This window comes from Idiotropiscis lumnitzeri, chromosome 2 (genome assembly GCF_059441095.1).
Source record: "Idiotropiscis lumnitzeri isolate Australia: NSW breed Sydney's pygmy pipehorse chromosome 2, RoL_Ilum_1.0, whole genome shotgun sequence".
NCBI classification, from domain to species: Eukaryota; Metazoa; Chordata; class Actinopteri; order Syngnathiformes; family Syngnathidae; genus Idiotropiscis; species Idiotropiscis lumnitzeri.
Genome location: NC_142392.1, coordinates 3,918,873 through 3,933,187, shown reverse-complemented (window position 1 = coordinate 3,933,187; position 14,315 = coordinate 3,918,873). Strand labels below are relative to the sequence as shown.

The following is a 14,315-nucleotide window of genomic DNA, read 5'->3' as shown; positions in this document are numbered from 1 at the left end:
TGCATTCATGCGATCACGTAATTTTGTCTCCGATCACTTTGAGAAATCCAAATAACATTGATGCTATTTGTGTACAAAGCAGCCAGTCTGCCTGCAATCCGGAATGTCCCACGTCTGAAGAGATGAACTTCAGAGTGTATTAAGGAGCGTAAAAGTGGCGTCGTACATCTCGCTGTAAGATAAATAGAAGCAGGGTCCTCGGGGGGGGGGCGAGGTGAGGCGCTCCGACGGAAGGTTCGTATTTCCCTGACAAAACATGCGAGCGGCAGCTGGCTTTGATTGATTGATGTGGACATATGTCATAAAGCACGTATACGCGTGAAACAATATTTTTTTTTTTTCAAGTGGATTTTAATGTTGAATTAAATCATCGCGGCTCGTGATCACGAAAAAAAAAAAAATTATTAAATTTAATGAGCATGTTGTGGCTCTTAAGGAAGCAAGAAGAGTGGACATTATTTCATTAGTCTGCTCTATTTTCATCTTGAGTCAACCCGACGAGGACACATCGAGGTGATTTTTTTCGTGTGATTCTGTTTTCGTTTAATTGCGCCGTTATGTCAAAAATGTTCGGGGGGTGGTGGGGGGGGCGTCTATTTGCGATAAATCAAGCATGGAGAGCAATGATGAGTTTTTCGGGTTAACACTCACGCTTGCAATAGTCCACTAATAGCTCCCTAAACCACATTCCAGCCGACGCATAAAAACACAGACGACGGACGGGATGTGTTACTGCGATACCTCACGGCCCCCGAAACGCGGCCCAGGTGGATTTATGGGCGCTAAACTCGTAAAGCCTTCCGCAGGGCAATGACTCTGATAGGCGAGACTTCACGAAAAGCGGCGCGACTCAAGCATTCCTTAATTGTTAATTTAAACAAACAAAAAAAAAAAAGTGCAGCCTGATTTGCCAGCCAGGTCCGACTGATTTGGTCATTTGTTCTCACACGCGAGATAAGTTTGGGTTTCCGGCGCGCTGTGTTTCGCCATCACCTTCCGCGTCTCTCTCTCTCTCGCGAGCAGCTGTGACTAACAAAAGGAAGGCATAGCAGCTGATGCTTCCTCATGTGCAAAGCATCCTCCGTGCTCTTCCTGTTGCGTTGTGCGCGCGTGTGTGTGTGTGTGTGTGTGTTGGATGGCGAGGTCGGGCCGTTCTGCCTTGAAAAATTCCATTAGTGTCGATTCCAGTAGCTCAATCGGGGGGGTCAAACTGTCACAAGGATTGAGGGTGGACTGTGTGAAAAACTGATTTTTGTGTGCTGTAATTACAAAATGTGTGTGTGTGTGTGTGTGTGTGTGTGTGTTTGCATTACGCTTGAGTTAGCATATCTCGCTGATGCGTTTTAGAATGATTACAATCAAATGAAATGAGACCGGCCGCGTTGCTCCGACACTTCTCGTTGACGCCATCGCGTCTGTGTTTTACGGGTTGAGACTGGGACAGCGAACGCATCAGGCAGATGTTGGATGGCTTGTACAGTGAAACGCGATGACAGGGCTCAAGCGCTGTTTTTTTTTTTTTTTTTCCCCTCCTCCCCTTCTGCATAAGCTTTGCTCTTTCCAATCAGATTTGTCATTTAAGGTCTGCTCGTCTCATTATTTCCCCTTTTACTCATCTGCGCGTCGCGCCATTTTAATCCGAACAGAACCCCACGCACCCTTGACATCACTCCAACTCCTTCCTTTCATATCAAACTGTTTATCAAACATGTTTGAGCCGCCTAAAGGGGATTTTCCGCGACAACATACTGGTTGTCACATCAGATTAAAAAAAAAATATCAAATAAATCCCCCCCCCCCAAAAAAAAGAAGAAAACTCTTTTTCTTTTTGTACAAGCACTCACGGCCAACAACGAGGCGCTCTAAATCCGCCACGTCGGGCAGATGTAGACATATTTTTGGGATATTTTAGACAGCTTCTTCCCCGTGTAAATAAATAAAGGTGACTGTGTGTTTATTTGTGTCCCCCCCCCCCGTCTAAAATTCTGGCTCAGCGTAAAACGCCCCGAGTAGGTGCACATCCAAGCGCCGCCACATGTCACATAACATCCTCTCTTCTGAGTGTTTTCATTCTTCCTTTGCTGCTTTTGTCCCAATTCTTTTTTTTTTTGTGGGGTGTGTGTGGCGGTGGTGGTGGGGGGGGGGGTCTTCTCCCTCCCAGATTCCTCACATTCCCCTAATAAGATGTCACCGAAGAGCTTGGGGCGGGGTCACGCGGTATTGCGTGCCCTCATCATTCCGCGGCGCATGTGGTGTTTTCATACGCCGCTCGCGGAAATGAACGGGAGGCCGCGCAAAACAAGACGGGCTCGGACTCCCGAGCGCCCCAAAAACGTTATCGCGCATCAACAGCCGCAACTGATGAACATGTCGGCCAGTGTTCCCGTCAGCCCTCGACGGCTGGTATTTATAGACGGATAGCAGAGTAAATTGCTCACGCCGGGGAGTTTATTCGCCGCTCTGAAAATAGGACGAGTCCGATATTGAGGTGTGCATCGTTGCGTCTGCTCCGTCTCTCACCGTCCGCTTCGACTTTAGAGAGGCATCGACAGCAACAGAGAGGACAAAGAGATCCTTCCACGCGTCTGCCCTAAAAATAGCATCGTATCGCGGCGCGGCGGCGGTGGAATGGCATCTGCTGAGATGCGACGAGAGTCAACGGGTTAAAGTCCAGATCGCACAATGACGCGGAGTGTTTTGTGCTTACCGGATGACCCCGTGACCCCTTGAGGCAAAAAAACCCAGATATTTAGCACTTTAAAAAATTGTTTTTTAGTCGCCATCTCTCAGCGAAAAGCACTCGCTGTGAAATGGGAAGTTCCCGGCCAGATTAGTACGAGTCAATCCTTCATAAAGCACCCCCGTGTGACGTAATCAGCAGCGCGCGACGGGGAGGGAGTGGGGGGGGGGGTTGAACAGCTGCGTGATTTGCCCGGCCCGCCGTCGTCATGATCAACATCATCAATTTGCGCTTGTTTGGATTTAAAGCACTCATCACCAGTCGACGTATGAAACGCGTCCAAAAGTCCATGTCGGCAGCACTGAATCCCGATAACAGGCTTTGCGTCCCCCCCCCCCACCACCACCCCTTCGCTGTGGTGCTGGACTTATCAGAGAAATGAGCGTTTTCTCGATAATAAGACAGGAAGTGCCGGCATTGCATCATGAGCTTATCTCACAATAAAGTGGGTCAAATCTTGATTGTAAATATTGGGAAATGATCTTCAAGTGAATATTGTGCACGGAGCTCCCAGGCTCATCTGCATGACTGACGTTTATTAAAATTTCAGCAAAGTCTATTTCCTTTCCTTCCTACGCTCGCGGGAACTCTCTCGTGGTACATGTGACTCGAGGTGAAAAAGCAAACAGGCAGTTAAACCGCTGATTGGCTGCTACAAGGAACCAATAGGATCTGCTTCTGCACGCAGGGCCACGAGCACAGCAAAGAGAGAAAGAAGTGTGCTGCAGCGTGCCAAAATAAACCAGCGTTTAATTCTTCAGCCGATAATCGGCAAAATGACTATAGCATATGCCTGAGTGAGTATTTTAATAATGGTCTACATTTGTTTCTCCATTCTGAATTCACATATAATCCTGCAGCCATTTTGTCATTTTCACTCTTTTAGTGCACAGACGCAGCGCAAGCGCGCATGAATTATAACAAAGGCCGGGTTGACAGAAGGGTCGCTTGTGTTTGTTTACCACTCTTAGTCCTTTATGAGCGTGTAGGCACGCGGGCAGCCTCGCCGTGTCTGTTCATTGTGTCGGCGGGTGATGAACGGCGCAACCCCCGTCGCCCTGTCGTTGACCCGCTCTGAGGGTGGTGGGGGGAGTGGGGAAATAAAATAGACATTAAAGTCTGACATGAACCGGTGGGAGTCGTGTTTTTTTTTTTTTTTTTCCCCTCTTATGAGTGTTTGCGTGCTCATTTGAAAGCCTGCTTCCATCCCCACTGCATGAATATTTGATCGGGAATACCTCCCGTGCTGAGTTTGCACATGCAGATTCCAGATAAAAGAATGAGCGTAAATACAAGTGCCTTGGTGGCGTGTTTAAACATCCGTCTTGATCAGAAATAAGTGACGTGCAGTAGCAGACCTTTAAATCTATTTGGAAATTAATTCACCATTTGCATCTTAACAGAGATAAAAAAAAAAAAAAATAACAAAGATGACATGGGAGAGGTGCACTCGAGGTGAAGCGCAGACAAGGAGGCGCACGCTTAATGGCAGCGTGAGGAACTAATGGACTGTAGATCCCCTGGTGGTTTGATGCTTGGCCCATTCAGCAACCGCCGCACTTTAGGAACTGTCTGACCCCGCCTCCACTCCTCTTTTTTGTGGTGAGGGGGATGTTGCACATGACGACTTATTTCATTTTACGTGCACTATATTTTAATAGAATTGAAAAAGCCCCTCAACATGTGCATTTTAATTCTTTAGCCTGTCTATGGCGTTTTGCATTGTTAGCATTGAGCTAAGTGCACTTTGCTTCTTTAGCCTGTCTATGGCATTTTGTTGTTTGTTAGCATTATGCTAAGCACACTTTGTTTCTTTAGCCTGTCTATGGTGTTTTGCATTGGTTGTTAGCATTAAGCTAGTGCACTTTCCATTAGCCTGTCTCTGACGTTTTGCATTGTTAGCATTGAGCTAAGTGCACTTTGCTTCTTTAGCCTGTCTATGGCATTTCGTTGTTTGTTAGCATTATGCTAAGCACACTTTGTTTCTTTAGCCTGTCTATGGTGTTTTGCATTGGTTGTTAGCATTAAGCTACTGCACTTTCCTTTAGCCTGTCAATGGCGTTTTACATTGTTAGCATTAAGCTAAGTGCTCTTTCCTTCTTTAGCCTGTCTATGGCGTTTTGCATTGTTTGTTAGCTGGAAGTTGGGTCACTCGTATCTCAAGTCATGTATGATGACATGATTTATGTGAGCCCGTGTTTTGTCGTGAGTGACAGCCTTGTGGTCAAAGTTGCCGGTGCAGTCTACAGCACATCCGCACTTTGCGGTTGCTGCATAGAGTTGCATTTGACACATCGTATGCAAAAAGTGTTGGGACGTTTTATCAGCTTGTCCTATCGCACGCGGCTATCGAAAGGGAAAGTGTTTGTAGCGTAGCGTAACATGCAATTGCACGCAAAGGTAGCAAAGCAGGTTGCACAAACTTCACCTCCGCAATTTGTGTCATGCAACACTGGCACTTTGTAAGCCTGAATGGCTATTAGCCTGTCAGCACATCGCGCAAATGCGGAAGATAGTTTAATAAACGTCGTCAGTCCTCGTGGCGTGATGAAATCGCTTGGAACAAACTGGAGTCGAGACGCGATGCAATGTATTTACTGTTGCGGATGTTTTTGGGTATTTGTTTTCTATGAACTCGCTGGCAGAAGTGCGGGGTGTTATTTAATAAGGTAGCATGTCCCCGGCAAAGTGTCGCGAGCCAACAGCTGCTCGGAACTGCTGACATTTCTTCGCAGGATTTAAAGCTTAAATGCGAGAAGGTTTTTCTTTTTCTCGAAATCTGCTTCCAGTGCGCTGCTGTGGAGGGCAATGTCCTTAATTAGCCCAAACATTAGCCGCGTTTCAGCTCACCAGCTTGAATCGGATCAGAGGGATGATTAAAAAAAAAAAAAAAAAAAGCAGGCAGGTTGATTGAGAACTACCATAAATCGTCATGAATGTGAAAACTGAACAGTAGCCAAAAGCTTCTGGGCTTGTTGTGCTTATTAAAAAGTCCAGCTAATTTCAAAAACAAAATGAAATCATTTCATGAAAATTATTTTGCATAAACCAAACAAAATTTCATCCTCGCAGCCCGGTTAGCTTCAGTCATTTTGTTAGCTGCTCATCGCTACGAGTTCGCAACTGTTCTCGTTCTCCTCCACCGTTTTGCCGTTTCTGCTCTATTTGCTCTTCTGTGGTTCATTCTTTTTTTTTTCTTTTTTTTGCACATCTAAAAATAGCCATCCCGTGGGCTGAAGGTGTAAGCGGCAGTAACAGTGTCACATGATTCACATGTTTGCTTTATAAGTTTAGTTTTCCACACGTGAGGCCTAAATTAAAGTCGACTGCAAAGCGCCCAGAAGCCATATACACATTTACATATATATTAGGGGTGTAAATAAAAAAAACAAAAAAAAAACTATTTGAATTGAAAAATCGGATCGCATATTTGTTGTCGGCTCGCTCCCGAGTTGCGGCTCTGACAAGTTCAGCCCAGATTGCCATCAGAACAACTGTTATTCTGTTGAATGAATGGCAACAGGTGCGTCTTCTGCCATCTAGTGGAGGAGCATTTAATTGTTCTTGCCTGTCACTGGATTGACCAAAACGTTTTATTTCTATTAACTAAATAATTTTTGGACCAATTTAGTGAACCTGCGTAAGTTATGTCATTTCACGCGATTCTCTTATTAGACGGGGTCGTTCTTGGTGAGTTCCTCACAGCAGGTGATTCCAAAATGTCACGGCAGCGAGGCGGACCTTGCGAACAACTTCCCGTGTCGCCATTTCGGCGCAGCTGCCGCATTTGTGAGCTTGTCTGCGTGTTTGATATCGCGTAATAAGTCCATCCAAAAGCACGGGCGATTGTGCGAGTTCTTTTGCTCAAACAAAGGACGGGTTCACAGTGGAATTCCAAACACAAGTGTTTATACTCACTGATGCTGCTGTGTGTGTGTTGGCACGCTCCCGCGTGTAGACAGGTGCGCCTCTGATCCTTATTTTCTTCCCTCGCAGGCACTTTGCACCTGAATAAATCCGACTTGCTGTCAATAGTCGCCGTGCACTAGCAACGGGTGTACACACACGTTTGTTTTTTGGTTTTTTGTTTTTCATTTTATATTGATGGATAATTTGGATGTTAATCTTTCAGATTATGTTTGGACTCCACAGCTGTTTTGAATGTATACGGAAAATGATTGATTGCGCTTTTTTTCTGAATTTTTTTTTTTTTTTTGCAGTTCTCCTGCGCAACAACAACGATAATATTCGTAAAATATCAATTGAACCGGCGCAAATTCTAAATAAGGACGACATGAAGTGCTACTGTAAACACATTCCTGACATGGTCAAAACTAAAATGTGACAAATTGCCATTTTGAGCCAAGAAGTGTGCAGTCTGGTTCACAGTGCTTTGAGGATTGTGGGAAATGGAGTCCGTGTTTCATGAGAACAATAAAAAAAAAAAAAAAAAAAAAAAAAAAAAAACGGTTCCAATTTAAGACTACACTTTAACTGCATGAAAAGAAAATAATAAATCTGCCCCAGTCTTCCTTCCCTGACATAATCGTCATTGTAAGGTTATGTTCCGCCGCTATTTATAACAATCGGTATTGTTCACGTCTTCGCTTTCTGTCCTGTGCCAATGAGAAAGTCGCGGCCGCTCTTTTGCGGCCTATTGTGCGCCGTCTTTTGTTCAGCTAATCGTCGCCAGATGTCATTTGCGATTAATTGCCGCGTGTCGCTTCGGAGGCGACAGAGCTGTACATTATTGTAATTATCCACCAGCCATTAAATCAAACTCGGGCAGCTGAAATAGCAAAAGGTTCAGGATTGAATCACCGGGCTGTCGAGGATAAAGATCACCGAATAGGTTCGGCGAATTGCGCAACAGGTGGTGAGCTCTAAATGCTCCGATACTAAGTACCGATACTTCAGTACAATCTTGCCACTTGCATGCTAGTTTGTAACGGAGTAGAATATTTTGTGGCCCCTCAAGGTGCTTGCGAAACAACAGTTTCTCTCAACAAGTGCTGTGTGTGCTTTTTTTTTTTTTTTTTTCTTCTTCTAGGTGACGTAAGTTTGACACTGACTCATTGTGACATTGACATCTTTGTCTCTCTCGACACAGGGGCTGCGCTGCAGTAATCCGACCCACTCTGTGTGCGTCTCTGTGGGTTCTTGCGTCACTCGCGTGTCCCTCTTCACCTTTACCTCACCGCGTTGGTCGTAAAAATTTGAAATGATACGTTCGACAGGATGCACGTCGTCAAGGGAGGTGTTACGGTTCTTAGCGCGGAGTTTGTTTTGTTCCCTCAGAGGAGTGTGTGTGCAGCGTTTGCCCCGCGTGCCGTCCAAGCAGGAAAGACGACCCGGGGCAAGTTTTGCCCATTTCCTCATCCCGCAATCTCACATCCGTCCGTCGTTGCGTTTGTTTTCTACTTGCAACGCCATTTGCTGCAGTCACGCTCTCATCGTAGCGTTTGTTCAATTCACTGCCTTGGATGAAGATAAAAAAAATAAATATCTGGATCTCGTTAAGTCATAAAGAACTGCGTGTAATCAACCGGCGGAGTCATCAAAAACGAAGTCGCACGCGGGTGTCCGCCGAGGCCGCGCCGTCACCGATGACTTCACTTTGCAGCGGCTCGGCCGTATCAGTAGCCTGGATCTGTTTAACGTCTCGGCTTTCGCCCGAACGCGTTCCTCTCTCGCTGTCGTCCCCGCTAATCAGTCAGCGCACCGACGTGGGCCCCTTGCAAGGGAGGAAACGGGCACACGGATATCTAATGAGGGACAAGGTCAACGGTGATATAGTATCACCGTGGAAAGTCGTTTATATAATAATGGTTTGTAGTCGGGGTTGCACAGAAAAAAAATTGCTTTTGGTTCTGATCCAAAGGAGGCCTGGGCGGAGGTCAGAACCCTTCCTCTCTTTTTCTTTATTACACTTCCTTTCCCAATAAAAATCTGTCATCCCGTTCTGCTCATCTCTTTACGCCCTCCTCTTGTTATTGGGTGTTTATTGGAAAAGTTGTGAAGTCACACGTGTATTTAGAGTTAAATTATTCCATGTACAAAAAAAAGACTAATTAGTCGTATCAGCTAGCATATTATCTTAAATACGTGAATGCTAGCTAATTTCGCTAAAATGACCTTGGGTTTAGGGTTAATGTTTTGACCACTGGAGTGAGGATAACCACATAAACATGGCCGTCCTCAACGCCTCTTTCCGCCCTTAGTAAAAAATAAACATGAATAAAAGTTGAGCCGCTATTATTATCTTCCTTCTTGATTCTCGGCCACGGCGAGCGGATGAAAGCGAAACCCGAGAGGCACTAAAGTTCATCTTGGGCGTCAAAAGCGGAGGGCGCACACGTTTAATGGCGTGCAAAAGGATCCTTCCACCAGATTATGTAATCGTTTCATCTGGAACGGCCCGCCGAGCGCTCGCTTACATTCTGCTAACCCCTCCGTTGGATCATCAGCTAGTGTAACAGCGGCGAGAGATTTAAGTTACACGCTGAGGGATTCAAGGTCGCAAATACACACATAATGTAAAATGTTTCTTATTTGCAAAGGCGTAGTTGTTGGATTTACTGGACCGGACCGGCATATTTGGCCCTCACCAATTTTGGAAACGCAGACGGAAGGAGGACGCTGGATGGATCATGTGCAGCCGCGCCGCTTGCTTGTTTATGACGTGCGAACACAGCGGACAGGCCATCTTGCGCTAAACTTAGACCACAACCTTTTTCCACCCTGCGGGCTACAAAGGTCCGCCAAGGCAAGCTTGGGGCGGAGTTTGGAGTGGAAACACGTCGAATGCCGCGCAAATCATGTACACTTCAGATTTTAAATTAATTTTTGATTATTAACTCATTCAATCCATAAGACATGTACATTTTCAAAAACGTAGTGCCCGCCTCCCAAAGACGTATTTATACGTTTTAGCCTTTTTTTTTTTGGCGTCATTTTTGGAGCAAAAATCAGTCAAAATCCAGAAAAACGCTGGGATTGAGGTCTTTCCCCGAGTGGAAATGGCTGTGATTTAATGAGTTAAACACATGCATATGACTGGTGAGGGACATGGGTGCCAGAAAAATATTGGAGATTTGGCTAACCTGTGAAGCTTCCAGACAGAAATTTTGCTTAAAATTTGTATTTGAGATATTTGATGAATCATTGCAGGTCTCCTGAGTCAATGTTTATACATTTGTGGTTAACGCGAGATTTAAATGATCTTCCGTGAAGTCAGTCCTGTTATTTAATGCGGAGACTAAAAATGCGTCCTTTTGACCTGTCGGCGGCCCGTTTTCCTTCACATGATTTAATTGGATGGTTGTTTCCTGCATGTGGAACAAAGGAGCCCGTTGTTGTTTGCTCATTTTATTAAAAACAAACACGGTTATTTCAACAGTTTGAGGATTATCGCTCTTTGGATTGCGATAATGCCGCACCTAATATCAAGTCAATCACACGGCAACATTTTCATAAGCTGTTAAAACGACGTCCGATTTGCGAGCCTGGCATGCCGCCGCTTTCCCGATTAGCCTCATTTTTGTGTGTTACTTCAGGTGTAATATGCGGAAATCTCGGTGCGTTTCGGATTATGACGATTTTTGGGGTTGCTGCTTTGTGTTTGTCCGTGTTCTACTTTGAAGCACGTGAGTCGACGCTGATGTTGTGATTGCAAGGGAACGCATCCTGACTAATTGTTGCTTATTTTAAAGCGTCTCAAGCTTAAGGTTTGGCCCTCGTTTGATTTTCGAGGTCACATCTTAAGGACGAGGATGTGCCTCGCCAAGCGCTGCCCATAAACACAAGAGAGCCCGTAATGCTTTCGCTTGGCCACATTTTCAACAGGCAAGACTTCTTATTCAGCCACAACTAGGTCAGATTTCAGCGCTGCGAGTCGGACACATGGCCCTGGTTACTGCAATATGTAGAGTGGTGACTGAAGGGAAACCAAAAACCACCTAAGTCGGAGGAAGGAATGAGGAGGAGGAGAAAACGAAGCGGGGGTGGGGCAATGCAGGAGAGAGTGGAAAGAGAAACACAAAAGGGGAAGGGAGAGCGGACAAAAAGATTTGGAATACAGCAGCAGGTCGCCAACATGTCAACTCAAATCTCCGTGTTTGCCTTCGGGGTTTTAGCACCCGCACCTGAAATGTCGTGAAGGTTCTTAGTGTGCGTATTATGAGGGCTCACTCTGTACCCCCCCCCTAACCCCCCCCCCCCCCATCCGCCCACTCCTTCACACTTACTGGAAGTCATTCATCCCCCTTTCAATCACTCTTATTCACAACAGATGCTCCCCCTCGTTGCCACACTGGTGCGGCCGAAACCATAACAAGCTGTGCGAAAGGTCCCGCGGAGGTTTTTCGCTGTACGTTTGCTTGCGTGCTTGTTTATGAGGTTCTGGGCATCTCACATGCGTGTTTGTGGGATTCGGACACTTTGGCGCAATACTCATGAAGTAGAAAATTCCCCTCTGGACTTAAGTTCTCCTGCTCAGCTTGATGCAATAACGCCGTGAGCGTATACACCCCGCATTCTTTGACATTTGGGAGGCGATTCAAAGTGGGTCGGCTGAGCGTTGCAGCGGCAGCAGATCCAGTTGGACGTTATCGACGGGTTGCATCATTGCTGCTCAAAGAGGCTCGTTTTGGCCTGGCGTTGATTTTCAAAAGTAAATATGAGACACACTCCGTTTGCTTCCAGAAAAAAACACTCCCCCGCCTCATAAATGAACGGTTAACTGCCGGCTTAGCGTGGAAATGGAGCAGACCGTCGCTTGCAGCCTGTCCAGTGCACTCCAAAGCAGTAGGAGGTGCTATAACCGTGAACCCCTTAGATAGCGGCAAAGTAGGATCATAAAGCATCAACTCCATGCCTGGAGCATGTTACATCAATGACGTTTCAGTTTTTGAATCAACCTTCACTTGAGGCCCATCAAAAGTATTAGCACGCTAACACAAACTGACGTTATACAAACAATATGAAGTCTTTAAACGCTCTTTTTCGTGAAAAAAATTGGAACAAAAATAATTTTAAAAATTCTAATAAGAATAATGAATTTTTTAAATAAAAATAATTAAAAAAAAATTATAATAAATTTTTTTATTACTTTTTAAAAATAAAAATAACAAAAAAATTGTAATAAAAATGATACAAAAAATAATTTAAAAATAATAATTTAAAAATGTAAATATACAGGCAAATTGTAACAGCAAAGAGACTCGAATGGATTGATTAAAAAAAAAAATAAATACAGTTACCGTCTTTTTTAATTTTAAAATTTTTTTTTTTTCATATGATCTACTTTCCTTTCCGATAACCATGGCATGTAATTTAAGCAATTATTTGTTTGTTTTCAACTCATGCTCTTTTGTGACCTATCCAGTCTGAAACGGCGTGGGTCGATGTTTCGCTTTTCCGCTTAAGCGCCGCGCGAGCTGCTGGTGACGACGGGGACTGCGTGGCTGGCGGCCGTTTCCCGCGTGGGCGCCCCTTTCGAACGCTCCCTCGTGCAGATCTAGGCCGGCCGACTCAGACGACGTGTCAGCGGCTCCTTTTTGTCGGCCGACACGTAGCTTGCTAGAGGAAGTGTCGCTTGAGTGTCAGATAAGAAAGTCCAGATGTGAACGTGCGGGCCCGCCACGTTGAGGTGCGCGTTGGCATGTCTGTGACGAGGAAAGCGCGCGAGGGTATTTTTGAAGCTGACAAACACAAGTCTCATGATGTTTTGAAGCTCGCAGCGGAAGAGACGAAAAAACAACGATCCTCTCAACAAGACCGCTGGTGTTCTGGAAATTCAATTACTAAAAAAAGAAGAAAAAAAATCCTCACTGGGATTATCTAGATTATCTTGGCTCTGTTTTTATTTCATTTTAAACTATATCCCGTTGTCTACAGTCTTGCCGAACAATAAATCAAATTAAATCCAATAATTAGCCGTTAAATGCTATAGTTTGAAAACAAAACAGTCATTCTGTAATCTTTATTTTTTATGTATGAGAGAGAGGGAGAGAAGCAATTTTCCAGTATCCCGAGGGAGGCTTCATACTCTAATCAGGTGGTCAGGCGGCTCTTTTTTTTGTGCTGCCGGGAAAATGGAATGTTGACTTCCAGTCAGTCAGGTGACCTCGCCGCTACTGTCATGTGACCACAGGGTCAGGTGATGATCATTGAAATGCACCGTGCACACTGCAGGTAGAAAAAGTAACTACACTTGGCCTGGTGAGTGACGTGGGTGTCCTTGTTAAATTTAGCTTTTTTTGTGCAATCGAATAATTCCATCTCCAAATTGCAGTCGTTGGAAAAAAAAAAAACACATTTGTGTTCCAATTTCATACTCGGCACCACTTTATCCATTTTAAATGCTCCGTTCAAGTCATTTGCATAGATTATGACTCATTAATCGTGAATTTTCATCATAAGAAGATGCAAACACATTCTTTGACGCACATTTGTGAGTAACCAGCGCTCACGCGGCCATGCAAGGCCCGTGTGGCCTTGGAGCCATTTTGCGTTTTATGAGGGCATCATGGGTGGATTTGGAATGCCCGTTAAAACGTGGCGGTCGCCGCACAACTCACTTTAGAAGCATCCAGGAGATGAGCTTTAATTACCTGGATGGAAGTCTCTTCTACACTTTTAACCGCAAACATGTGGCGAGTGGATAAAGTAGAAGTCTATTTCTGATAAAAGCAGAAAAGATCAAAATATATTTGATTGCTTTGCCGCCTTTGATTCAGACTTGAAAGGACTCCTGAGTGAGCAGCTGCCTTTCAGTGCGTCCTGTCAGAGTTCGATGAGCACTTCTCGCATCGCGTCCACTCTATCCTGCTGTTGTCCTCACTCTCGCATTGTGTGTTTCCAGGACCGGAAGTTGTCCAAGTCGGAGCGGCAGCGCTTCAAGGAGGAGGCCGGGATGCTGAAGGGCCTCCAGCATCCCAACATCGTCCGCTTCTACGACTCGTGGGAGGGGCCGTGCAAGGGGAAGAAGTGCATCGTGCTGGTCACCGAGCTCATGACTTCCGGCACACTCAAGACGTGAGTTTTAGACGTGTGGTGATAGGAAACGAGATTTTTCCGTGAGTCATTTATATATATTTGCAAAATCGAGTATTTGGTACATTCATAGTCGTGTACCATGGTAAGACTTCCTCTTTTTTTTAATTGTTTTATTTTTTTTATTTTTAAATAACAGAGCTGTGGGCTGTTCACGTTGTCCTTGGGGCTAACTAGTACCCACTGGCACCATGATTGGCAGTGTAATGTGTTGCACCATAAAGTGGCGTCTATCCTGCTGGTTGTGCACCCCACTCCAAAATGAAAAAAAAAAAAAAATTGTGTGAAGAATCAATGTCTTTGGTCATCATCGTCCGCACGGTGAACGCGTCTATGGAAGCATACGGGCTATTCAATGCAAAATGTGAGCGTACGGGCATGCAAGCGATGTGAACCCTCCCCGCCTCCCTGACGAGGTGCATGGCGGGAAACGAGCCCACCTGCCAGATGCTGCTTCTACTGCAGATTCCTCTCATTCCTATCAACCGGACGGACTGCCAGTCAGAAAGAGGCGGGGACC

The 14,315-nt window shown here is 45.3% G+C and overlaps 1 protein-coding gene across 1 annotated transcript in view; it reads left to right on the top strand.

Annotated features, from left to right (window-relative positions):
- The window catches only part of wnk1b (WNK lysine deficient protein kinase 1b), a 41,608-nt gene that overhangs the window by 6,854 nt on the left and 20,439 nt on the right, over window positions 1–14,315 (top strand). The window contains 1 exon segment of the mRNA XM_088282277.1: window positions 13,605–13,777. Coding sequence (XP_088138403.1) covers window positions 13,605–13,777 — 173 coding nt within the window.